At 41.1% G+C, this 26,050-nt stretch overlaps 1 protein-coding gene across 2 annotated transcripts; it reads left to right on the top strand.

The window, feature by feature from the left end:
• lrrc4ba (leucine rich repeat containing 4Ba) lies at positions 1 to 26,050 on the top strand. Of its 2 annotated transcripts, none has more exons than XM_063904270.1 (3): positions 1 to 152; positions 18,652 to 19,190; positions 21,812 to 26,050. In XM_063904270.1, exons 2-3 carry the CDS (start codon positions 18,945 to 18,947, stop codon positions 23,762 to 23,764), a joined length of 2,199 nt encoding a protein of 732 aa, XP_063760340.1. In that variant the 5' UTR covers positions 1 to 152; positions 18,652 to 18,944; the 3' UTR covers positions 23,765 to 26,050. The 2 variants fall into 2 exon arrangements, with proteins under 2 accessions (XP_063760340.1, XP_063760341.1); XM_063904271.1 differs by having other exon boundaries at positions 80 to 152; positions 18,878 to 19,190.

A 26,050-nucleotide genomic window follows, 5' to 3' on the forward strand; every position in this document is an offset into this window, starting at 1 on the left:
GGGAGGGAGAGCAGAGAAGAAGACAGCGTCGGCGGCGGCTCTGCAGTGGAATAGCTGTTATTTGAGGGAAGGTGAGAGCTCTCGGAGTACACGGCCAGCGCGTGTTGAGCGAGATGTGTTTCAGGACTTGATCGCAGCATCCTAAAATAAAGGTGAGTCCCAACACTCACTGTTGCTTTCGATGACACACACAGACATTCAAGATGCAGATTCACGAGCTTTGATTTTGTTGTTTGTCTGGCTTGTGTTTGTGCGCGCGCATGCGGACAGTTTGTGCATTTTGCTCCACGCGCAACAAACTACTAAATGCGTTGTAATGGAAATACGCATTCATGACCTCATATGATGTGTGAACTGTCCTCGTGTGTATTCCGGTACAGGCCTCCTCACTGACTGCATGGCTCATACCCACGAATTACATGTATGACGGGACAGACGTGTGTGAGAAATAATTGGGGGAATGAATTGATTTGCATTATCCAATTTTGGCCATATGCACAGTTCAAACTTTTCTTCTATCATCGGATGTTTCTAGTTCTATTTGTTTATCTCATATTTGTTTGGCAACACAAGTTCATCTAACCTTGGCGATAAGAGGAGCATCAACTGTAGCACAAGCTGTTGACAGGGCTTAATACTTGATCCGGTTAACATGCCGCTTTCACTTAAATATACTCAATTAAACCGGTCTAATCGGACCCCATTGCAGTGTTAATTTGTATGTTGGGGTTCATTTTCCCCCCGCTTGCCCCTGCTGATGACCCCAGATTTGGAAGAAAATGCGCAGGCACCTTGCGGCTTATTCGCGGTGGGTTAAGCTCTGAGTCAGAGCCTGGGGCCCCTTTCGGCTGAGAACAAGGAGCAGATAGATTAGGACTGATGAATGAAGATCTACTGCCTCTATCTGTAACACAATGATACGGTTATGAGAGGATTTGAATGCTAATGTGCAGTGTTTCAGAGCAATCCGAACGGCTGGGACTGGCGGGAGGAGATTGCTGGCAGTGTGTGTGCTGTGGAGCAGCTGGATGATCTCCTGAGTTTATGATAGAGAGAATAAGTTATTAATGGGTGTTTGAAGGTGAAATGGGGCACTAGGGCAGGATTAGACAAGATAAGTGTAGGGGGTAATGCTGTGCTGTCTGTATGGCACTTAACAAGGAGCAAATCACTGAGATACCCCTCCAACACTGCAAGTTTCTGCAGATTTACATGTGAGGAAGGGAACAAATCAAGGAGAATATCAAGGAATGTGTGATGTTAGACCTTTTTGTTCAACTCATCGCTGTCAGATGGACTGTGTCATTATAAATATTTGGTGATCCTCACAGGCCAAATAATCACTGGTATTTGGCTGCTTTCATTTTATGTTCTGTGGTTTTTATTCACGCCCCATTATTACATTTAACGCTCGCCTGTAAACTTCCCCACCATTGTAGCTCAACCGCCAAGAATGACCATGACACATACTGTTTATGAACCCTGGCTTCTCAGCATATTCTTTCCATTAGATCCGAAAAAGCGCTACAGAAGTAAAATGTTAAGAGGATGGTAAGTTTTTATGTTTCCTGTAAAGATTTGTATTTTATCCTTATATCCTGGGTTTTATGTTCAATAGTGGGGAAGTGAGGTGTCTCTACCAGCTGATCATATACTGAATGCAACAGCACCAGTCACTGCAAGGCCCTGGCTTCATGAGAGGCCTGTCACATGATATCACATTTAAAAGCAAGGTCCTTGAGCTCAGGGCAACTCTTCAAAATATCAAGACATCTCACTGCTGCAAAAGCGAGGCCAAAATGTCAGTGAAATTTGTTCATCTTGAACTTTGTGGCTGTCATCCTCCCACTCCCAAACCAAGGAATTACCCAAGCCGAAATGAATTTAAAGTTATCCTGTTTCCTTGAAGTGAGCCATTTCCTGAGAATGTGGTCATTCAAAGGAAAACTAGAGAATTGCGCACTTGTTAATTGTGTGTTTTTTTTATATATATATATATATATATATATATATATATATATATATATATATATATATATATATATATATATATATATATATATATATATATATATATATATATATGAAGGGGTGTGAATTCACACAAGTCACATTCTTTGGAATTTCGTTGTACTAAATTAGTAAAGTCCTGAAGATAGAAGGAAAACACGCTCAACTTAAGTCAAATCTCCTTTAAAGTCCTGAAGGACCAAAGTCATGACAACTCTTGACCTTATATGCATTTAAATAAAATGGAACAATGTCATGATTCAAACGGAAAGGTTAACACAGATTAGGCAATGGGATGCTGGAATGTTTTATTCAGGTTATTTCCCCTTCAAGGAGTCTCCCCCTGTAACAGGCTCCCTGATTAGGCTGTTTCACTGAGGGCTTCAAGTTCGTCGGCCAGAGGAAAGACAATTTTTAAATCCAAATAGTTTTCCCTGTAAGAAAGTTCAAATCATCCTGCCTCCTTTTCACAATTAATACAACAGTTTCCATAATTACTCAGCAGCCTAGCTGAAGAAGAAATACATGAAGGATATCTGCTCTTTTTCACCAATTTGAGGATAATAAGCATGCAAAGCTTTCGATCTTTTTTTAAAAACAAATTTTAACTGTCAACCATTAATTTGAAGACTTAGTCAGATGTGTCCCACAAAACTGGGTGCTGACTCCTTACTGTGTCGCAAATTAAGCACCGGCTGAGCGATTCAAGTCATTTGAGGAATCAAGCCAGGCTGCTCTTTAATTTCCAAGGCACACCACTTATGCATGGCCGATGAGCTTGATGAAAACAAGCAAGCAGGTTAACAGGGACATGGTAAATTACACCTGCACACCTGGCCTAGAGGGAAGGTGTGACTTTGAGATAATGTTCAGCCCCCCACGGCTCCAGCTCTGTTGGAGTCATGGAGCCATTGCAGATTATATCCAGAGGAGACGTGGAAAAGTAACAACAAATCATCTCAAAACAAACACACGGGGTGGGAAAGGGCATGACAGGAGTCCACCATATAAATGATTACCCCCTAAAACCTTTTCTAATGCCACTGATTTGTGAATCAAATGAAGCCAGGATCCTTTCGATTTGGTTAAAATGTAGTCTGTCTTTCGTCGTTCCCTTACTGTACCTTAAAGGACAAAAGACTGCATTAATTCTGAGGGACGTCTCTGCTGCTAAATTAGAATGCAAAGAGAGTAACAGTTGCCCTAAATCTGGTGTCTGTATGAGTGTGCATTTGTGCATGCTTGAGTTCATGCACAAACACTCATTTCTGTTAATGGAAGAGCCGGAGAGAAACAGAGATTATAGATGACACTAAAACTGCTCTAATCAGGGCAAGCTGGTCGCTGATCTCTTCACAGGGCAAGGATGTCAATGATTGATGGATGCACGACTTGCTGATGTACACAGGTTGAAGGGTGAAGAGAGAGTCACTGATCAACAATGGGAGGCTGAAAATTGTGGGAAAAACCTCCGGCAGTCCCTTTAATAATGCAGTATGACAAGCTCCCTTTTGAGACACTGGGATCATATCACACATGTCCCTGCCGGTCGCCACGTGCTCACGCCATGCCTGACCCGGGGACAGAGATCTGAGATTCTGTTTTTGCGCATGATATGGCACAATTTGAATTTCAGTTACCAGGGGGCTGGCGATGCATGAGCACTGACCCATCCACAGCAGAAATGCTAAACTGCCTATGACGGAGCGGAGGATATAATTAGCAGTGATTGGTTTGATTGAGTCTCCCGTCCAGGCCTGGGTGTTGGCCCTTCGGGGATCATGATGACTGTCCGGACATTAATTATTAAATAATAGTTTGAGGAATGGCAATGGTTAATGACACAACATGAATGCCATAATCCATTGAATTGACATAATTAGAAATGGTGAGATTTCCCTTGAGGAATTTATTCTCATCATGACCTACAGTGGAGCGGGATGCCTGAAAAATTGACTGAGGCGAGTCTTTTGCACTCCCTCCTCATGAGTTCCTGAATGCGCCGTGGGAGAGCTGTCTGGCGGAGTTTGGCGAAAATATCTGATCATGCGTTTGTGAAGATGGTCGGAAGTAGCTGCCTGCTCGCGAGTCATCAGTAACGAGAGAGACTGTAACAGTCGGGGTGCTTTATGCTGTTTGAAATGAGCTGGCCGGAGAGAGCGGTCAGCCCTGCGTGTCTGATATTGAGTTTGGCAAAGAGTAGCGACATTATCTTCCCCTGGTTAGATTAAGTATTAGTAAATGTGATTGGGTAATGAAAGCGGTCAAGCCTCAGTGACCATGCATTGCAGCCACTGTTGGCTTGGCTGCATCTAGGCACAGAGTCTTGAGGGAGTTTGTTTCGGGTCAGTGATAGCATAAGAGCTCAATACAGCATTGCAGAGTCTGGCTCCTCTGTCTGCCTCACTGACTGACTGCGCTGGCTGGAGGCACAACAGTAGTAGCATACTGATGCTGAGGATGATGACAGTATAAATATTGATGATGTACATAGCAAAAAACATACAGCAGTAAACATGAAATTACAACCTTAATGACCAAAGTGTGATGCTTAACAGGTTTTTTTTTAATTTCCTTGTTGATTTTTCCACTTGTGATTCAAGCCTGACACAGACAGGTTTGGTTGCCACGGCACTCTGAGATCACGATGAGATGCCTGGAGAGTCGTGTGGGCGCGTTGTCGCACAAGATGATACGTAATCAAATGTCCTTTTTGTTATCTGGTTTCGAGTTAGTCATATTTTTTAGCGGCAGGAGTGGTGATGTCATGGTGAGATGGTGGCTTCAGAGGAGGGTGACGATACATGCAAGCAGTCCCTGTCGGCCGCTTAGAGACACAGTTGACAAAGTTGTTGACGCTAGGTGCCATGGCTACAGATTTAGCCGTGGACGATTACTCTCAGTGCCATCATGTGAACCTGTACATGCCTCCACTGTTTGTATTCCCATTCCCTGGACTCTCCGCGGTATATGTAGAGTGTTGACTCAGTTGTACTAGTTTATTTATATATTTTGCCCCTCTTGCACTTTTCTCTTGTGGTAGCTTTGAATTGGGTGCAGCGGTGAGGCGCCCAGGCTCAAATTTCCCTGTGTAAACTATTCAAATAAAGGCATTTAACAGGAATGGTATGGTGTGTATTAGCCTGTTCCCCAACTGAGTCATAATTTGATACATTTTTTCTTTTAAATTAGAAAGTTAAAATTATAAGAACCTTAATTTGAGTATCAGAGAATCTTTTCCTCTCAGCTGTGTGACCTAGCCTATGTCTAATAATACATCAAACTGACCTGTGGATACCAATTGTTCTGTCATAAATCAGTCATTGCATCCCTCTGAGAAGTTGTCATTTGTAGGTTTGGTGAGGCACACACAGATTAGATTCAGGAACTTTCCCATTAGGTTAGTTTTGGGGGCTGCGGAGCAGGGCCAAGGATGCCACGAACCCCCGTCGACGTGACGGAGACACGCAAGATGGTGAGTGGTTACTATGGCAGGTTACTATGGCAACCTCAGGTCTCTGTGAGAGCTTCCATTTCGCACAGCGTGGGAGAGAGGGAGAGAAGGAGAGAAAGAGAGAGGGGAGGAGAGAAGAACCCGCAGAGAGGAGAAGGGAGGAGAAATCAGCAGAGGAGGTGAGATGTGGAAATAAACAAGGTATAGGAACAAAAAGGGGGAAAAGAGAGGATTAGATGCAGAGGAGAAAGAAAAGGAGTGGAGTGTGAAAGAGAAAAAGTGACGAAGAGGTGTGAGTGATGGGGTGCGACTGAGGTGTGAGAGGAGCAGATCGAGGGGCAGGGAAGACGATCACGTGGCCCTTTAGACCAGATCTTCTGGAATATTTCAGCGCTGCTTTGTAATCATTCTGGTGCCGCACAGTGTGTTTCCACTCTTTAGCTCTCCTTTGCTCTCCTCTTTTTTCTTTTCTCTCCCTCACCTCTCTGATTTAGTTGGCACAGCGCTCAGATGCGAGAGACATTGTGTCAGTCTTGGTGACTGGTCTCCATGGAGACGTCCATCAGTCAGTCCATGTCAGTGTTTCGTGGTCAAAGCCTTATCGTGTTTGTCAGTGTGAGTGTTTATCTGTCTGTGTATTAGTCAGTGTGTCACTCATAGAGAAGACTGGGGCGAGGCAGGAATGGATTGGGCCAAGAGAGTGTTGCTTATCACGCATGCATGCACACGCCATTTGTTTGTTTATGAAAAGACAGCCATTTAAACATAAAAGCGTAAGGTGCTGCGTACAGTCATGGAGCTGGATATGCACAGAGAGATAGACACATAATTTAAGCATATCCACCTCTGCTCCACATGTTGCACCACACTCTAAATGTTTATTCCCCCTTTTTCAACTCTGAAATCCTAATTAAAAACTAAGCTCTGTTGCAGTGTAAGATCAGTTACTGTTCACTGCAGTGTAGTGCTGATGTTGCACTACTTTTTCTTCTGCATATCTTTAATGTTATCTTTTCCACTCTGCAATATGCCACAATGTATTATATGATTAATATGTAATTGATATTATCGTTCTTCTTTGAAATGGCTCTCTTTTTACACCAATGATTTACAAATGTGTACTGTAACTGTGTTATTTATGCAGAATACATTTTAGTGCAATTATTAGTCAGCAGTATTGCTGCCATATTTCTGTTAAATATTTAACAAGAGTTTCCTTGACATTTTTTCAATACAGCTCATTTGCCCCTTAATTGTACACATATTTTTGATATCTTTTTTGATTTGTTTCTAATTGTTAGTGTTCTCACATTTCATGGCTCTAGTAACATGTATTTCTCTAAAATGAGTAGTGTGAGGGAAGGCCATAGCTCTATTTGTGCCATCCTAAATTGATGACCTTGACCCTGACCTTGAGTTGTAAACTTATGATTGCAATGTCTTTACTTAAAAAGTGTGTTTGCATTTTGCTCAGGTAGAGCAGTTAGGTTGATTGTATTCCTGACGAAAGTTAGAGAGACTTGACTTGATGTTAACTTTAAAAGTGCCACCCGGTAACTCTGAAGTGTGGCTGTTGCACAGAGTTGTTGAAGCCGAGTTTCTTTAAAATCTTGTCAAGAAAATGTAACTGATGTCTAAAATAGTGCTGAATATTAAAAATTAACATTGCACAAACAATTGGTTTTAATTAAATATTTGTATTTTAAGGCTTGTGTAGGAGTAGTTGCCATGGCTGTAGTTACCCAAAGATCTTTGTGTGGCTGCAAAACATCTCTGTGCATTAGTTTGTATTGATTTGAGTTTAAACAAAGATTCCCCTTGTGTGTAAATGATAACAGATTTGAGTTTTTAAGCAAACCCGACATATACACATATGGAAATATACATCTACTGGTTTTAAGGGAAACCATTTTAAAATGTATGTAGACTTAAACACCAAGTCCTGTATATTTTACACTCAGACATGTAAAATCTGTAATGAGACCAGCACTGAGAGCAGCATCGTCTGAACCCATCACAGAAATTTCACCAGATGCACACACAAACAATCACATGGAGTCAGAGTTGACACGTTACAGTGTGACCTCCCCCACAGAAATACACACACACACACACACACACACACACACACACACACACACACACACACACACACACACACACACACACACACACACACACACACACACACACACACACACACACACGCACAAATATACTCTCTCACTCTCTCTCTCTCAGTCTTTCTCCCTAGCACAAAAAAAGGGAAGCGAGGGCAGCATGAAACACAGAAACGCTGAACCAAGTCCTCCTCTCCTAAACAGCTGGGAGCAACAAACACTCAGATCAGAAACACTGGTAAAAGGTTTTAGAGCAACCCAAAAAATGTTCAGTTTACATTGCTTTGTAAATGGCTGAGAGACATTTTGATTAGCTGCTGGCTTCCCCCTCAGCTCACAGGAATTGAGTGTATCAACACACTTAACAACATTAAATACGGATTAATTGTACACAAAATCGGCGTCACGACCAGGCACTGCCCACCGAACGGACAGTAATAAGTGGATTTCATTTGAAGTTGAGAGCAGGCGTAGTGAATGTGAAGATGTTAACATTAAAAAGACTTTCATCCCGACATAATGACAAGCAGTATGAAGCCCCCAGTTAGGGATTTGAACATGTGGGGTAGGTAATGTAATGTCTGTTAATGAGAGTGCTTTAGCAGGGTGATGAACACAGTGACTTTTAATCTGCAGCTCTTGGCCCCCACTAAAGGGGAGGAGGTCCCCGCTCCTGTAGGAGCAGTTCTGAATAGATCATGGCTTCTCTCTGCATCCTGCATCCTAATGAGAGCAACGGTGCGTCTTTGGACACTTTGAGTGGGAGGACGAGGTAGGAGACAGAAACAGTGCAGAGGGGGCTGCAGTATATCCTATTTGACAAGGATGAGTGGTGATTAAAATGTGGAACGCTGAATGCTCCAGTTTAAGAAACCTCATCAGGCTGTTGTGCTGTTTTCTAAAAATAAGCGCTTATTGTAATAATGTTCCAATAATAAGACTGAACAGTTTGTTGAAGCCAAAAAAGCGTGATAGTGTAAAGGCATCTAAGGCTGCATTCCTGTCATGAGATGACATTAAGAAGCTTAATAAGTAAACAGAGTGGAAATGAGGAGGAGATTCTGTCTAATTAATTGTTTATCACAATATCATAAGCTCAATTGACCTTCCGTTCTGAGGAGCACAAAATAAGAGATTAGCTCAACTGGTAACAAGGCGTTATAAGACACCATGGTGCATTTACAGTAATACATTATAGATTTATATTTAATACAACAGAGCCATCGCTAAAACCAGTTTGAGGAAAAATAATTTGCTGCATTATATATTGAAATCATGCAGTAGTATTTTTTTTTGCTTTAATCTGTTTTGTCCACAATCTGAAAAACATTACATAAAACATGATGTTTCCTCTTCTTTAATAGTTAGGATACTTTGTTTTTGTATTTCTTTGTGTGTCAGTTTTGTGTGCACCTCTGTTAAAACATTAGCGACAGTGCTTTCAGATGATGATTCCCTAACAAGGTAGCACATTTGTTTACGAACTGCAGCTTGTTAAAGGGTTAAATTGAAGAACAGTATTACTATCTAACAAAGTGAAAAAATTATTTAATTGTGAGCTTCCCGTAGTAATCCGTATACTTCATCAAGGATTCAAGCCTTATAGTAAAACTGTAAAACATATCTCAGAATGCAGATAAAGGAAATGCCATGTTTGTCTGTGTGACAAAACATATTGGCAGATATTTATCTCTGCTTCAAAGTGATTCAGGTCCTTAAACTTCAGGCTTATTTCCTTAACAACACTAAGGTACCATATTTGACCCAAAATCCCCCACCCCAATTCCCTCATTTGACACATACCAGCCACTAAATGATATTGGTTATCAGAGGCAATGGATAGGCAGACTCACATGTGTTTCTACCTAAACTTATACTTGCTGGGAAATCACTGTGCACAATAGGAGAAAAATCAATATCAAGTACAATAGTTATGTTTTCACCTGAATTTGTTAGCATGCTGGTATTACACACCCCTGTCCTTAAATCCCTGTCGAGGGGGGAGTTATTGACTGGCATCATTGATTCACCTGTACTAACATCTAACGTCTGAATATTTCAATAACCTGGGGGGATCCTTCCCCTGGGAGCCAGACATGAATCAGGTATAACTGAGGCAACACAAAGGATGTTAATATGCTATTAGTCACACTGCTTAAAGTGTGTGTGTGTGTGTGTGTGTGTGTGTGTGTGTGTGTGTGTGTGTGTGTGTGTGTGTGTGTGTGTGTGCGTGTGCGTGTGTGTGTGCGCGTGTGCGCGTGCGTGCGCGCGTTTATATGTGTGTGAGCGTGGGCCAGTGACGTCAGGGATTCATTCACCAGCAAGGCCAGTGCCCGTCAAGTGTTCTTTCAGTGCCATAGGGTGGGAGGGTAAACAGTGTGGAGGAGGCCGGCACAGATAGAAGGAAGTTAGTGAGGGACTTCCTCTCTCACATCCACCACAATACGACACAGTGGCCTCCCCCCAACGCCCATTTGAAAACTATTCACATGAACCCTCTATCATAAACCCTTCATTCCAACCCCAACCCCCCTAAAAGATCATTAAAAAGAGAAAACCCTCTGCGTGACTCGGCTACCTCTGCAGAATAAAAATGCTTTTTGGGGGGTTTTACATTACATTAGGGCTTCTGTTTCCTGATGCAGAGTTTCCGTTTTCATCTTTTAAAAGCCCCCTTGTCTTTCATCCCAAAGTCAATTTTGCCTGGTGGTTAGTCAAATGCTTTAAATGTTTATAAGCGCCTGTGAAGAGTGTATGCTGTAAGTGTGATAGACTACCCTGGGACCAGGACAGGACTGAGTGTGAAGGAAAAATGAGGCTATGAGCAGAATGGGCTAAAATGTAATGCTGGTTTGTGGCAGACTGTGGAAAGTCTGGATGGGATTATCATGGGCTGATTAAGGGGAAACTGTATCTATGGCTGGATGACTATAAAATGATGCTGAAACAAATAAAATGCTATTATTTGAATTATTAAAGTTGTTTCTGCTTAGGTGGCAGAGCGTTATATTTAGTTTAGACTTTGCGTACTATGTTATCCTGCATGAGCTGTTTTTTGCTCAGGTTGGGAAAAACCAGAAATTGCAGGCGAGGTGAGGAACTCCTGCCAAATAAAACATTTGAAGTTGTTTTAGTTTGACTAACAGACACTGAGGGTAATAGCACTGATTTATCATATCCTAAATGTGTCTGTTTCATAAGAGCTGTGCAGTATGGAGATCACACTTGTGATAGAGCAGCTCCTCTTCGGCCCTGAAAGGCCTGGAGAAATGATCGTCTGGGAAAGTGAAAGACCTCACTGCAGCCTCATACTAGATTGTATTGTGGTCCATCATATTCCCTTCTAATAAGAAGCAGTGAGATGAGACTGATTTGGTTTGACGCCTTGTGTTCAAATGCAGTTCACTGGAGGGGCCTGCCTCTTTGGAAATCTGAATCACTTTAATAAATGATGATTGAGCTGATGTGGTATTTAGAGGACGTTTGTCTGTTGGTCAAATGACTTTTGAATTATGAGAAATCTGAAAACGTCCATGTCTCCTGGTAAACTGTTGGATATTGCATGCCAACACTTTAACATTTACCTCTGTATCTTAGGGAAAATAAAACAGAAAAGTTGACTGATGTGTGATGGCCTTTCAGCTGTACTTTACAAATATTAAAACTGAAAGGGGCATTCATAAATATCTGATTGGCTATATTAACATTGGATCACATGACGTAATGATGAACCCACCGGAAATTGTAACCCGACTCCGAGGTTCACCTAAGCTCTATGGAATTTCAAGGTGATGCTATGCAACTTTTTTACAAAATAAATAACAAAGTAAACAAATAAGCAGTTGAATCCAATGCTCCACGGTGAACTGAATACCCTCCAGGGAATCACTTATAGCCAAACATAAATTATTATTCCTGTTTAAATAGTGTTAGTATTGACTGCTTTTTTTTTTTTTGTCTAAATGCTGGAACAAATCTTCTCGTTATTTTATCATCGTATTTATAATGTTAAGATTTCTGACCTTTTTTAGTTTCATCTTTGTCAAAGAAAACTATTACTATTTGAGCATAGCTTAATTTAATGAAAATGGTGATATTTTATACTTTTTCTTCACCATCAGATTATCTACCATTTCAGTCAATAGTCTTGCCAACATATCACCTTTTTTATTCCTCCCAACCCATCTTGTTGTCCCTATAACTTCCGTTTCATTCCAGCCATTTATTTGAAATCAATGACTTCTTACAGTTTTTTGTTTTGTTTTTCATTTTTAAGCCTTTATACATTTGATCACTTACATAGTGTTGTTTGAAACTAAATACAATGGTTAAAGTGAGATGACCAATAATATAAGCCCCCAAAATGTGCTGTAGTCCTACAAATAGAGTTCAAAAGACTCTTCCCAAGGAGGGGGGATGCTTCTCTGTTCGAAACAAGGAATTCACTTTTCCCCCGAGACTTCGCCCCCTAGCGATGCCTCGAGGTGCCAAGGCTTTGTCAGTTTGTGAAGAGACATCCTCTCTTTGCTATTGGCATTCATATTAAAGTGTGAGAGGGTTGGAGTGAACAAGGCAGGAGGTGGATCAGGGTTCTTACCCTTGCCCTCTTCATGACACCCACTTCATTGATGCTGTTTAGACCAAAAGAGCCAATTTCCCTCAGAGTTCCTATTTTTTTATGGAGGTAACATTTCTGGAACAGCAGTAACAGTACTAAAACTCACTGCAACACAAGATAATAACAAATATCTTATTGCTTTCTGGGGAATTTGATCATTTAATGGAGCCAGGATTAAGAGCTTAAGCTTTTGTTGTTGATCAATATTGATATGGTCCATCATGGATCAGTGCTAGCTGATTTTTTATCAAAAGTGATTTGATTAAATTGACTGAATATCAGCTGCCAGAAAACACCATGTATGTCACATATAACAGATGTATCAGCAGCTGTGGTACAGTATACTCGCTCTGTGCCGTGTTGGGATCAAATCTGTCTTTGGTTATTATTTTAAATTACTTCCTTGTCTCAGAAATTGGGGTGTGAGAGAGCAGATATTTCCCTGTCTTAAAGCCTCACAGCAACAACCCTGATAGCTGAGATGTCACCGCGATCAGGAAAGGTCATGGCTCTATTCCCAACGCACACATCGACATGATGAGCTTTTCTCTACGTTGGCTACATGAGCTGCCATCTTGCCGTGTGCTGTGTCATTATTGATGTGCCTCCATGCTGATGTGCAGACAGGACACTGGAGAGAAAGAGCGTACTCTTGTCTGTTCGACTTGCCACTTGTTCAACTGTCAGCACATCTTTCTCTCTTGTCTTTCCCTCATTCTTTGTATTCGTTAGAGAAGTTTACATCCAACCATTTGCTGCACAGTTACTCTCCTTCTTTTCCCCACTCTGACATTAAGGTTCTGTGGTCGCGGATAGAGATATACTGGAGGATAACATTATCCAAACTTAATTACCCTACCTTTAGAGGCTGACATAAATCTTTATGAAATAAAACTCCCAGGATACATCACAGCAGCTAGGATCAAACACATGAAGATGGGGTCTTTTACCTTCTTCAACCCTAAAGAGCCTTTGGCAAGTTAAGCAATCAGAGCAACCAGGCACTGCACAGATGGACAAAAGATGATTTTAAATTCTAGTCAAGACCCTAAAGATATCAAATATGTCAGACTGAATAACGGTGAAGTACTGTATGTGTAAAAGGATTCATGGGGCATCTAGAATTTTTTATTTGATGGAATCATACAGCTTTAAAAAATTGGTCTTGAATTTAATATTTTATAGAACAGAGAATATACTGTATGTGTAATGCTGTCCAACAGTGTGGGAAAATGTTTTATTCAACTTTGAAGCTACTCTTTGAAGCTCAAGGGAAAATTTAACATGAATACTGGGAACATTCTTGGTAGATAATTAAAGGGGGGAAAACCATGAATATGTACATACAATAAAATATTTAAATATTATTTAAACGAATATAACAGTATTTAACACTTTACACCCCACGTAACAATGTGCAAGCCATGTTATTGTGTTAGAAATGTTCCATTTGGTTTCCATTGGACTATATAAGCTATTCTGTTTGGGTTACAGTACTGTAGTCGATCACAGTGACCATCAGTGTTATCCCTTCATGAAGTTTAACATGACTGTGTGGTAAGGCAGTGGAGACTTTTAAAAACAATCTGAGCTCAAATTAAATGACAAGTCAGTGGTATTTGACTGTAAAAAAGTAAATGCAGACTTGGGGTCTACTGTGATGGAAAACAACACAATAATCGTTTTTGAGAGTTTGAAACTATCGATTGGAAATATGGTTTAATTAATAGTTTGTATAAGAATTAATATTTGTGACAAAATAGGCTACATTCAAAGTTAAACTATTCTGCATGTATAAATAGACACCTTAGAAAAACACAATGCCTAGAATTGTAATCTGTTTTATTTAATTTTTTCCACAAAAAAATGTTGTGCTACTTAAAACTACTTATTTAATTTCAAACAAATATGCAGTTATAATCAGTTATATAAAAGTGTAACCCTTGCAGGAAATTGTCCCCTTCTTTACTTATTCCTTAGTGTTTTTCCGCATCAGTAGGTTACTTATTGATTTATAATTATATTGGCTCCCTTACTATAATGTCAAAATGTCAAATTTCTAAATTGAGATTCAAGGTGAGCGCAATTAATATGAAAACAGGCGTTTGGTATCACACTCTGCTCGCGCATCATTGTGCACAGTGAAGCTCCAACACTCAAGTTAAATAAAGGCGTCATTTCATCCCAAGCCCCCCATAATTCCCTAACATTACCTTAACCTAACCAAGTCGTTCTTGTGCATTAACCTAACCGAATATTTAATGTAGCATCATTTATTTTTCCAGAGTAATTTCCATCCTTACCCTTTGTCCTGCCAATAGGCCGAGTAAAGTCTGTGTTTGTGTAATTATATATTTTTGGAGAACTTGTTGCTTAGTTCAAGGCCTTTAAGAAGCCGACTCTTTGAAACACATTTGTATAGTCCTTTAATTTTATTTATTTTTTAAAATTATTTAAATAGATTTTTTACTAGCCACAATGTCAGTGTACTTACCTTTTATTTTGGCATTTAATCATCACTGAGGAGAGATGACCCTGACCTTTGCACTGGTGATTTGTGGGTACTTGTCATTTCTGGCGACACACAGGACAAATTAAAGTGTATTCACCTTCACTGTAAACCGCTGCAGGTCGTGGCAGCAGCATCGTCAGAACTAAAAACAGTAATGCGGCCCTCTGTAATCAAGCCTCAAGGTTTTTGGAGAGTTGATGTCATTCACACTCATGTTTGGTCCGTGCCATTTGTATACGAGTGTGTATAGGGTGCTAATGACGGAGGAGGAAGCGGTGGAGAGGGGTGGATGTGGAATTGGTATACAGCTGGACAGAGTGGGAGACTGTAGTGAATAGGTAACCATGGTAACTCTGTTGGCTAAGATTTGAATGCAGAGAGAGAGCAAAAGGGGGAAAGGAAGCTGCAGTGTGTGTGTGTGTGTGTGTGTGTGTGTGTGTGTGTGTGTGTGTGTGTGTGTGTGTGTGTGTGTGTGTGTGTGTGTGTGTGTGTGTGTGTGTGTGTGTGTGTGTGTGTGTGTGTGTGTGTGTGTGTGTGTGTAGTTAAAAGAGAACAGGGGGGGGGGTTAAAGGTTAATATGCATCATGGACATAAACTTTCATCAAACTGCGAGGTCAATGCTGCATTTACCCCCGCCATTCAACCCTACAGTGTCGTGTACGGGTGGGGGGGGGGGGGGGGGGCAATGGAGGTCCAGGAAACAAGTTGTAGTAGGGTGGAAAAAGGTGTTAGGCAGCTGGGAGGGGAGGAGAGTGTGGGGTGCACAAACTGTTTGGAGAGAAGAGGGGTGTTCCTCCATTTATAGAAGGAGATGGGAGATAGGTGGAAGAAGATATCAAGGGAAATAGAGAGAGGAAGTTGAGAAAGAGGAGAAGGAGGAACAGTTACAGGTGAGACTGTTGTACATGTGGAAAGTGACAGCAGTGGGGCTGAACACAATCAACCAGCCTCTAACCAGCTGTCAGATCCAACTAATCTCATTCTTCTTTGTGGACTCTCGCTCGTCACCTCACCTCAACATCTGAGCCACCATCCTATCTTCAGCCTCTGCTTCCACCTGCTCACTTTTTTTTCTTCTTTCACCTTTCCACTCTGCTCAGAGGCTGTCTACCTGAAATAACTCTAGCACTTAGTTCTCTGTGGTAGTGGGAAAAAAAGAGAAAAAAGAAAGGTGGCAATTTAACTACATAGAAAGGTGAGAGTTCGATCCTAAAAATAACATTTGACTGACTCTTAATCTGTCGGTGCCGCCATCTGTGTCGGGATACAGATGGGTAGCAGTTGCAGGCAGGGCAAGCTGCTGTTCCTGATGACGGTTGCATTGTTGACTGGGGTTGCAGTGGCTTCGTTGCCCGCTGCATGTGACAGTTTCTATCCCACTATGGTGTCCTGTTCTGTCTGATCCAAGATGCTGCTGCCGATATGATTTATCACAGTGTCCTTGTGTGTGTTTTAATGTCATTGAACTACTGCGTACGCATTATTGATCAATCTCGCCCCCACCCATCCAGCCCCAACTGTCCTCTTATTCCCCCTCCCTCTGTCTATATCTCCACCTGTTTCATATTCCTCACACTGTATTGTCTTTTGCTTCCATCTCTCTGTCGCTTTCTTTTTTATATGCGTCTCTGTGTTGTCATTTCCCCTCCTCCATCTCTGTCTGTTTTATATTCATCTCTCTATTGAGCCCACCTCCCTTCCTCCCCTCTTTCTCTCTTACTCTCTCTCTCACTGAGCAAGAGATTATTAATATTAATGCGTCTCTTCTTCTCTCCTCCGTATTTTACCTCTTCCACTTTTATGTCTTTCTTTTACTACTGATCTCTTTCCCGCTCTTCTCACTATTTATACCTCTCTCTTGGTCTTGATCCCTCATCATCCCTTTCACTCAACCTCCCCTCCATCTGTCTCAATATCTCTCTGTCTTTCTTTCACCCTCTCTCTTTCTCCGGTCCGCTCTCTGCAGCTGTTCAGTATTCATCTATTACTGTAGTGTTGATAATTCCCTTCTCTGCCTGCAGCCATAAAGTCATCTATCAGATTAATAATCCTTCTCCTCTTCTCGTTCTCTGTCTCTCTCCCTTTCCCCTTCTCCGTTTTCTTACCGTGCCAAGTAAGGATGCACAGCGTGTCAAATGAGTTTGCGTGTCAAATTCCTATCATTACAACCATCATCATTAATAACCGTATCTAGATTGCTGGATGCCCTTATTAAGGTTATTCAGGTCTAAATAACCTGCCGAGGAAGAGAGCAGCTTTCAGCCTCTACAGGCTGGTGGAGCCTGACTTCTGCCGGCCATCTATTAGTGTTAATGCAGACTGCACCACTCGCTACCATTCTCCAGCCCCCAGAGCATGCAATGCTGTGCTCGCGCAGGAATGGAATTAGCATTTTAGTCCAACCACCGCTTCTATGCTACTGCAAAAAAAAAAGAAAAAGTGGAACTGCTTACTGATTCAGCCTCTCATTGTCTTCAATGTTTGGGACTTGCTTTTATGAGTTTGATTCAACCAAAGGTTGAAAGCATGTACAAACATCAATATCGTGGCTGTATAAATAGTCATACCTTGGTATAATTAGCGGTAAAAGATGAAGCCATTCCTGAGATGAGTGGAAGCTTCTATCTCTCCCTGGGAGCGTGATTAATGCTTGTCAAAATCAAGACCACACGTCTTATAAACCCTGTTGCTTCCTGTCACTGACTAGCTTGTTTTCACTGAACAGAAGGTCCTTTTTTTTTCAATTATTCCTTTATTGGCCATTGCAAGAAACCAATTGTTTGTACGGAAAGAATGCAAGTCCCTCAGTAATATCTATATTGTTTCCGACTTTGTGAACAAGGAATTCTCGTTTTAAAGCTTGAAATATTTGATCCATGGGTTTCCTCACTATTCCTCTTCTCCCCAAATACAAAAAAATGGGTATCCTTCTTTTTATATCAATGTATGTGGAGAATATTTTGTTGAGAAAAGCATCTGCATAACACAAATCTTACCTCCTTTATCTTTTCAAACATAATTAGTGCTGAAGTGATACGACGATTATTTAAGAGAAAATGAATCTAAGACTATTTTAATAATAGCTGAATCACTAAAGTAATTTAGGTGGAAGTATTTAACATGTGTTATTCAGAACTTCACAAATGTGTTCTTTATTTCTTTCATATCATATTATTCAACTTTTACTTTCTAACGTAACTTTTGTTGGGAAAATTTCATTATATTTAGACCCATGATGGAATTCAGGTAGCAATGATCAGCTTCTTCCTACTTACTCTAATCATTTTATAAAATTGCCCTATGCACCTGTTCGAGTAAAGGACTGCAAAGACAATTTTGTTGTCTGTATAAATAATCAGTTAATAAGAAGTTTTTTTAAATAAATAATTCAAATGTTTTCTTTCCTAAACCTTAACCTAACCTCACAAAATGAAACACTGCCCTGGAAACCAGGGTGGAACCTGAATGCAGCCATTCATTGCTTGACTGTGTGATGGTACTCAATTGTTCATAACAGTTACACCAATGTTAAATGTCTCTTATTTATCAATGTTTTCATGCAAAGAAAAAAACACAATGTCAAACTTTTCATTGTGTTTTCCCTATTTCCACACCACCTAATTGAACCATTAATTACAGGAATCGGCTCACCTGCCCCGGGTGTGAGGGTTTTATTTCTGACAAAACGTATGCTCAGGGATTATGTGGGATTTGATATGAGCAGTGACACAGAAGTCCTAATGTTGTCAAAGATTATTTGACATCCCCCCCATGATAAGCCACTGTAGATGTCTACCTATCATTTGTTCTATTCATTTGTTAGAACAAATAATAGGTAGCCATGCACATTTGTTTGTGGAAACACATAGCATGGTCTGTGTTCTGTCTCTAATATCTGCTCTCTCCCCCTCTCCCTCTCTCTTTTGTTCTTCCACAGTAACTCCTGGGTTCTTCTCACTTTTACAAAAATCCTCACTCAAGTCTCCAGACAACACGGGAAAAAAGGGAAAAAGTTCTGTTTATCTGCATGTTTCTATGTTCAAAAAACAAGAGGAAAAAACACAGGGATTGGCAGAGGACAAATAACCTCTCAGAGGATGCGGAATTAGAAAGAACAAATTGCCACTGGAGGACCACAGGGTAAATACAACATTTTCTTGCAGATCCACAAGCGTGGAGTCACCTCACCTGCACCTTCGGATTAAAGAGCAGGGTCATGTCCCAGTTGCCATGCGCATCGCCACGCTGACCTGCCTTCCCGGCCATTCCCCCCTCCTCTTTCTATTGGCCCAGCTGCTACTGCGGCTCCTCCTCCCTGGGCCGGAGCTGGTGCGAGCCGCCTCCGCCTGCCCCTCCCTCTGCACCTGCTCAAACCAGGCCAGCCGAGTCATCTGCACCAGGCAGAACCTGGATGAGGTACCCGAAAGCATATCAGTCAACACACGATACCTCAACCTGCAGGAAAACTCGATACAGGTAAAGTTTGGCTCACTGTAATTTTTGGTTTATGTTGTGCATGTCACACAGGACACTTTGCATGAAAATACATCAGAAAAGATTTGTATACAATAACGTACTTTAATTCTGACAAAAGAAAGAAAAGTCAACAGCAATAATAGTACCAAAAAAACAAAAACAACTCAAGCCACAACTGAACTGAGGGAATATTTTCTGAGTTGAAAGCAAGGCTTTTTTCCATGACACCATTCCCCCTTTTGTATGCATTACCAATTTATCTAGTGTCCCTAGACAACTCCAAGGGGAGAGCATTTACCCACAGACCATCAATACAAAGCAAAAATGCAATGAAAATCACTACATTTAGAAACAGAATTGGATGATTTTGCTCTTTGCAGCAGCATTTAGCAGTAATTGGATTGCTCCTCATATTGCAATGTCTTGTTCCTTTAAATACATTCTCACCATATATTTTTTCTGTAATGAAAAGTGACAAGTATGGTAAACATAGTTAAAATTGTCCAGTGCATCTTTCATCAAGTTCGTTGGACAGAGCGGTCTTATGTCCCTTTATTCCTTGTAAAAAAACATCTTATTAAACATTATGTGATGTCAACAGAGCATAAAAAGGACATTATGCCACATGATTTGGTGTGTGCGTTTTTGAGGGATACTGTTCACATGAAAGACAAATTGAAGAAATTGTGAGGATATTCATTGAGTATCGCTTTTAGCCTTCAATTTCCGATTTGGTTTGTTGTATCCTGCAGCCTCTCTTGAAATGATTAAAAATCTAAAAATGTTTTAACACCTAAAGGCATCCTAGATTCTCTGGCTTATTTTTTCCTTCACTGAGTACCCTGAGAGTAAAGCCTTGACAGCTCCCACCCCCTCTTAACATCTCCACCCCTCCCTCTCTCTCTCCCCTCTTCGCTCCTGCTCTACATACAGAAGAGGCAGTAGCCTGTATCCGTGTTTCTTACGGAGGGCTTTGGCCAAACAATTCTCAAACATAGGCTCTATGATCTTAAACAATCTGATATTTGAGGGGTTTTAGTCTCGCTCTCTTGCTTGTTGTCTTTGCCAACTGAGCCTCAGTTTGGTCACATTAATGCTAGTGTGTGCTGTTCAGGGCCCGTAGCACATTTTCTTTTTCATAATCATCTGTCCCTGCAGAATAACAAATCTATTGGTCAACACTGACGATCAGCTAATTAGCAAGGGATTATAATGTGGCTGTAGAAAGTCCCTGATTCTCAGTATGAAAAGCATTAGGAGCCTGGAGCAGGCAATGCATTAGGGTCAATAAAAGGACAAGGTTTAAAGTAGGTTTAACACAGTCCTTAAAGTTGAAGTCAAGTGTTTAACATGCACTTTAGTTGTTTGGATAAAAGCATTGAACTACAAATAAAGTGTGAGAATTTTTCACCATCAGTATGAACCAAAAGATTAGCAGCTCCACAGTCTTGATTATTTGCCAAGTTTTTCTAAGGAGGTCTCACAAGTTATTATGATGGTGAAACTAACCCAGAGCTAAGGGACAAGACAAGGGACAAGGTTAGGGATTTGGGTTTTACCGTACAGATTTCTTTCAGTAAGTAACGTTTTTTTTTTGTTTTTTTTTTAAATAGAAATGATAAAAAATAGGACCATTTGATCTGTCCTATTCATGTTGGAATATGAGATACCCTTTTATTTTTATTTTTTGTTTTGTTTGGTTTTGTCTAGTGTTTTTATTTTTTTATCAGTGTTTATTTATTTATTTTCTTATTGTTTCCCTTATGTCTGTCTAGTAGCATGTCGTGAGAGATGTCTGTTTTTAGTGTTAACTATGCGTTATACAACTGTGAAAATGTAATCTGATATCTGTTTATAATCACCATAAATAAAATGGGACCATAAAAACAGTCAAATATATATATATATATAACACAATCAACCTTAAGTATATACATCACGATGTAGAAATTATAGTTGTCTGTCCAGCATCTGATACATAATTATTTGTAAGTAACATGAAATCTCCAATATAGAGTCCAGGGTGACCCTTAGACTCAAAACAAAGGCCGTAAGATGCATATGTTCAACTGGCTGGCGCGTTGTCAGCAGTCAGTGGGAGTCCGTCTGAAAAGACCACCTTCCCCTGCAGACAGCAGCAATAATCAGTGGGGTTGAAAGGTCAGCTGTAACCAATATGAGCAGAGAAATTAATTATTCATATATGCCCGGTTAATTTATTTAACATAGATTTTGCCTATATTGACAATGTTTTTTTTTTCTTCACATGGTTTTCTGGAGTTTTCGATCTCTTTAACAAGTTTACTAAATTATCTATCACTATTAGAGCTTAATTTATGTCAATGTTTATATGCTAAGATAAGGCTTTTTAAAATCAATCAAAACATGTTTTTCTTTTAGGCAAGCTTATACAGCATGCAACACTTTACTTAATTGATTCCACAGAGTGAAAGTTAAGCTTTGCTGAGTCATAAAACCAATTGATGGTCCACTTTTTTACTTCCAAAACCGTCTTATGTCAAATGTAACCACAAACATCTTAGCAAAAAAACACCTAGTTGTATGTTTGTGATCTACATAGATCATTCTACTAGTAACTTACGGTTTTTCTGTCCCTTCAGGTTATCAAGTCAGACACTTTCAAGCACTTGAGGCACCTCGAGATTCTCCAGCTCTCAAAGAATCAGATCCGTCAGATTGAAGTTGGAGCATTCAATGGCCTCCCCAACCTCAACACACTGGAGCTCTTCGACAACCGCCTCACATTGGTGCCATCACATGCCTTCGAGTACCTCAGCAAGTTGCGGGAGCTGTGGCTGCGCAACAACCCCATTGAGACTCTACCAGGCTATGCCTTCCACCGAGTGCCCTCACTTAGGCGCCTGGACCTTGGTGAGCTCAAGAAGTTGGATTTCATCTCTGATGCAGCCTTTGTTGGCCTCATCAATCTACGCTACCTTAACCTGGGCATGTGCGGGCTGAAAGACATTCCCAAACTGACAGCCCTTGTGCGTTTGGAGGAGCTCGAGCTGTCTGGAAACCGACTGGAAATCATTCGACCCGGTTCTTTCCAGGGCCTTGTGTCTCTCCGTAAGCTGTGGCTTATGCACTCACAGGTGTCCGTCATTGAGCGCAATGCCTTCGATGACCTAAAAAATCTGGAGGAGCTTAACCTCTCCCATAACTCCCTGCACTCCTTGCCTCATGACCTCTTCACGCCCCTACACCAGCTGGAGAGGGTACACCTTAACCATAACCCCTGGATCTGCAACTGTGATGTCCTTTGGTTAAGTTGGTGGTTGAAAGAGACGGTGCCTAGCAACACCACATGCTGTGCCCGCTGCCACGCTCCCCCATTACTAAAGGGCAAGTACATTGGAGAGCTTGACCAGAGCCACTTCACTTGCTATGCACCGGTCATTGTGGAGCCGCCTACAGACCTCAATGTTACCGAGGGTATGGCCGCTGAGCTCAAGTGTCGCACAAGCACCTCCACAACATCTGTCAACTGGATCACCCCTAATGGCACTCTAATGACTCATGGTTCTTACAAGGTGCGGATATCCGTCCTGCATGATGGCACACTTAACTTCACAAATGTGACCCTGCGTGACACGGGCCAGTACACCTGCATGGTAACCAATGCTGCTGGCAATACCACGGCAACTGCTGTCCTTAATGTCACTGCTGCTGATGCCAGTGTCAACTACACCTACTTTACAACAGTCACAGTGGAAACATCGGAGACCCCAGGAGAAGAGCATCCTGCGCGGGTAGACATCAATCAGACATTAATCCGTGTTTTATCTGGCCCCACGCCCTCGAGCCACCTCTGGCCTGGAGGTGTTTCTACCACAGCCTCCTCTCTATCAGCAGGCTGGTCTTCCTCCTCTCCTCGTGCAACCCGACCCACGTTCACTGTGCCCATCACTGAACCAGGCTTCTCAGGCCTGGACGATGTGATGAAGACCACAAAGATCATCATTGGCTGCTTTGTAGCCATCACATTCATGGCAGCGGTGATGTTAGTGGTGTTCTACAAGCTGAGGAAGCAGCACCAGCTGCATAAACACCATGGTCCTGCCCGTGCCATCGAGATCATCAATGTGGAGGATGAGCTTGGGGCCGGAGCCAGTGGTAGGGGCAGCGGTATCTCAGGAGGCTCCACGGTAACGCAGAGTGGAAGCAGTGGAATAGGAGGGGGACAGAGCCTCAGGCTGCACCACCCAGAGATGGTCAACTTGCCGAACCTGGCACGTTCAGAGCACCTCAACCACTACTACAAAACTCATCACTTCAACAACAACATGATGAGCCTGGGCATGGGCACGGGCATGGGACTCAACAACAACAACAACCCCTCACCTTGCTCCCAGTCTCAGAACACCTCCATATCTTGTTCCCAGGTTCCAACCAGTGGAGGAGCACCCACAGGTGGCACCTTGACCTCCCCTGTGCCCCTGCCCCAGTTGGGTCTCCACAGTTCTCTGAAAGGCCTTATGGGAAAAAGCCAGAATGAGCCCCTGCTTTTTAAGAGCAGCTCAAAGGAAAATGTGCAAGAGACTCAAATTTGATTAAAAGTGAGAGTGAAAGTAAGAGGTTAGAGATGCTGGTAGAGACAGTGAGACAGACAGAGTCTGTAAGACCAAGTATATGAGACTGATTGTAGCCTACTGTCCTCATGGAAAGATTCCAGAGAAGATTATATTTCACATAGTCACTGCTTTCTCTTTGTCAATCTGTTGACAGAGAGAAGCAAACAGGAGGACTGAAGGAGACAGAGTCCAATTGCAGATCAGCACTAGTCCCTGCAAAAGCATCCGCACATACTTTTCAAATGAATTAGACTAAAACCTATATAATGTTAACCACAAACATCAGAATCATTCTGTGATCTGTGCAGCCTGCTGTAGTCTTTGCCAAAGTCCAAGATCAAGCAAATGTTTCGTTTGCATCCACAACCACAGTGGAAAGCTATGAATAATACACAGGCAATGAGCCTCTCTAGGTTTTTGACCGATTGCTTTGTGTATTTCCAGACACATACAGTGTATATATTTGGAAGGAGACACAATATTGGCCATTGAACATGTTGTCAGATTAGTGCTTGGCAGAGACACTGAATAACAAACAATGGTTTGGGTGTACTGTACAGTTCCAGCATTTAGTGCTTCCCAGGAAGCACTTCAACAAACTAGAGAGAGTCAAATTTGAGCAATTCTGTGCAAAAAGCATGTATCAGGATAGTTTTTTAAAGGGAGACAGATCAAAAACCAATGTTTTTTCGGGACAGTTTCACTCTCACTTTCTCACTCTTTTCCCTTTTACACCTTACTGTCTAATGTCTTCTTTGAAGGAGGAGCAAAACAGAGTTGGTTATGGGAGAAGATCCAATCTCATGGCAAAAAGGACTATGAGACATAAAAAAGGACTGAAAGTACATATTATATATACCGTAAATATATTTTCATTCAAATAAATAAATTATAAAGAATCTTTATCAAGCTTCTGACTGGAAACTACAACGTCTGAAGAATATATTTAAAAAAATAAGTACACACAGCTGTTGTAGTAGCGATCCGTAACAACTTTTCCAAAATTGGAACAAGATGGCCGCTCCTACTGTGCTGCATAAGGACACGTATAGGAGAGTGGCATCCGTTCAGAAGGAGCTAAAACTAAATCCTGGCAAAGTGTTTAAGTGATTTATTTTGGTTTAGACTTTTTTGTAGCCACACAAAGTCTTTTCCTCTCTTGTTGCATTTACATAAACAGCGTCACTGGAGAAGAGAAGTCTTTAACGTGTTCTTCGTAAGATATAAAAACTGCAGCTCTCCATCATTTCGTATACAATGTAGCTAGAGCAATAATAATAATGATCATTATGGTGATAATGATAACAAGCTTTAGCTTTATTTGTCATACAATTGATTATTTAGTGATAAACGCATTTTATTATCAACAACATTTGACTGTAGCCTACTTGCTAAAGCTTTGCACATGCTAATTTAGGATCCTCTCCAAAAATGGACACCAGATTGGCTCAAAAAATTTGGTTTCAACAAATAATGTATTGTAATTATGATATGACACATTATTGTTATTATGTTATCATTATTATCATTCATATGGATATTATTATTACTACTTGTGCCTACAAATAGCTGAAAATTACTTTTTTTTCATTTGTATATGACACTGTTTTGTGACTGATCCTGGACTAATGCAAGGCAGTGGGATGGACGCAGTGTGCCACTAAATGAACTCCACATGCAACAGCAGGAAATAACCTGGCCCTCAAAATGGCTTCCTCAGTCCAGCCCTTACTGACTCGTCTGCTCTGATTTCTCAAGCAGTCAGGACCCCTAATGTTATCACCCATTAAAGACAGGACACGAACCTTTGACGAAGACTGCTCATTTGCAGGGGATTATTTCACAACTGTATCTCAGTGTTATCGTGTATGAGTGGATTTCATGGCAGCAGGGAGCTGTAAATGGACGACAGGCATTGCCAAGCATTTTTAAGGTAAGCTAAGCTCGTTCAGTTAGAAGTTGGAGGTGACATACAGTACAGTATACAGTGGTGGGATAAATTTTTCTAAAGAAAATGGACAATTAAATGAAAAAATATAGAACCTTATAGATCTCTTTTCAAAAAAAATAAAATTATTATGATAAGTGTTTTTCATTTTGGGTTTTTATATAGTTTGATTATATTCTGTTTTTTTAAAACAAGTGATATCTTTATTGTAATATTGTTATTGTTATTATAATTAGCTAATTACACTGGTTATAATTATGACAGATGTTCTGTTAGCAGAGGTCACTTTGAAAATTAAAAAAACCTGGCACATACAA

Source organism: Eleginops maclovinus, chromosome 16 (genome assembly GCF_036324505.1).
Source record: "Eleginops maclovinus isolate JMC-PN-2008 ecotype Puerto Natales chromosome 16, JC_Emac_rtc_rv5, whole genome shotgun sequence".
NCBI classification, from domain to species: domain Eukaryota; kingdom Metazoa; phylum Chordata; class Actinopteri; order Perciformes; family Eleginopidae; genus Eleginops; species Eleginops maclovinus.

Bases quoted from the DNA above. Each gene is read 5' to 3' on its own strand.
- lrrc4ba (XM_063904270.1), top strand. From the start codon at position 18,945: ATGCGCATCGCCACGCTGACCTGCCTTCCCGGCCATTCCCCCCTCCTC. The intron at 19,191-21,811 runs GTAAAGTTTGGC...CTGTCCCTTCAG, and splicing joins TGCAGGAAAACTCGATACAG to GTTATCAAGTCAGACACTTT.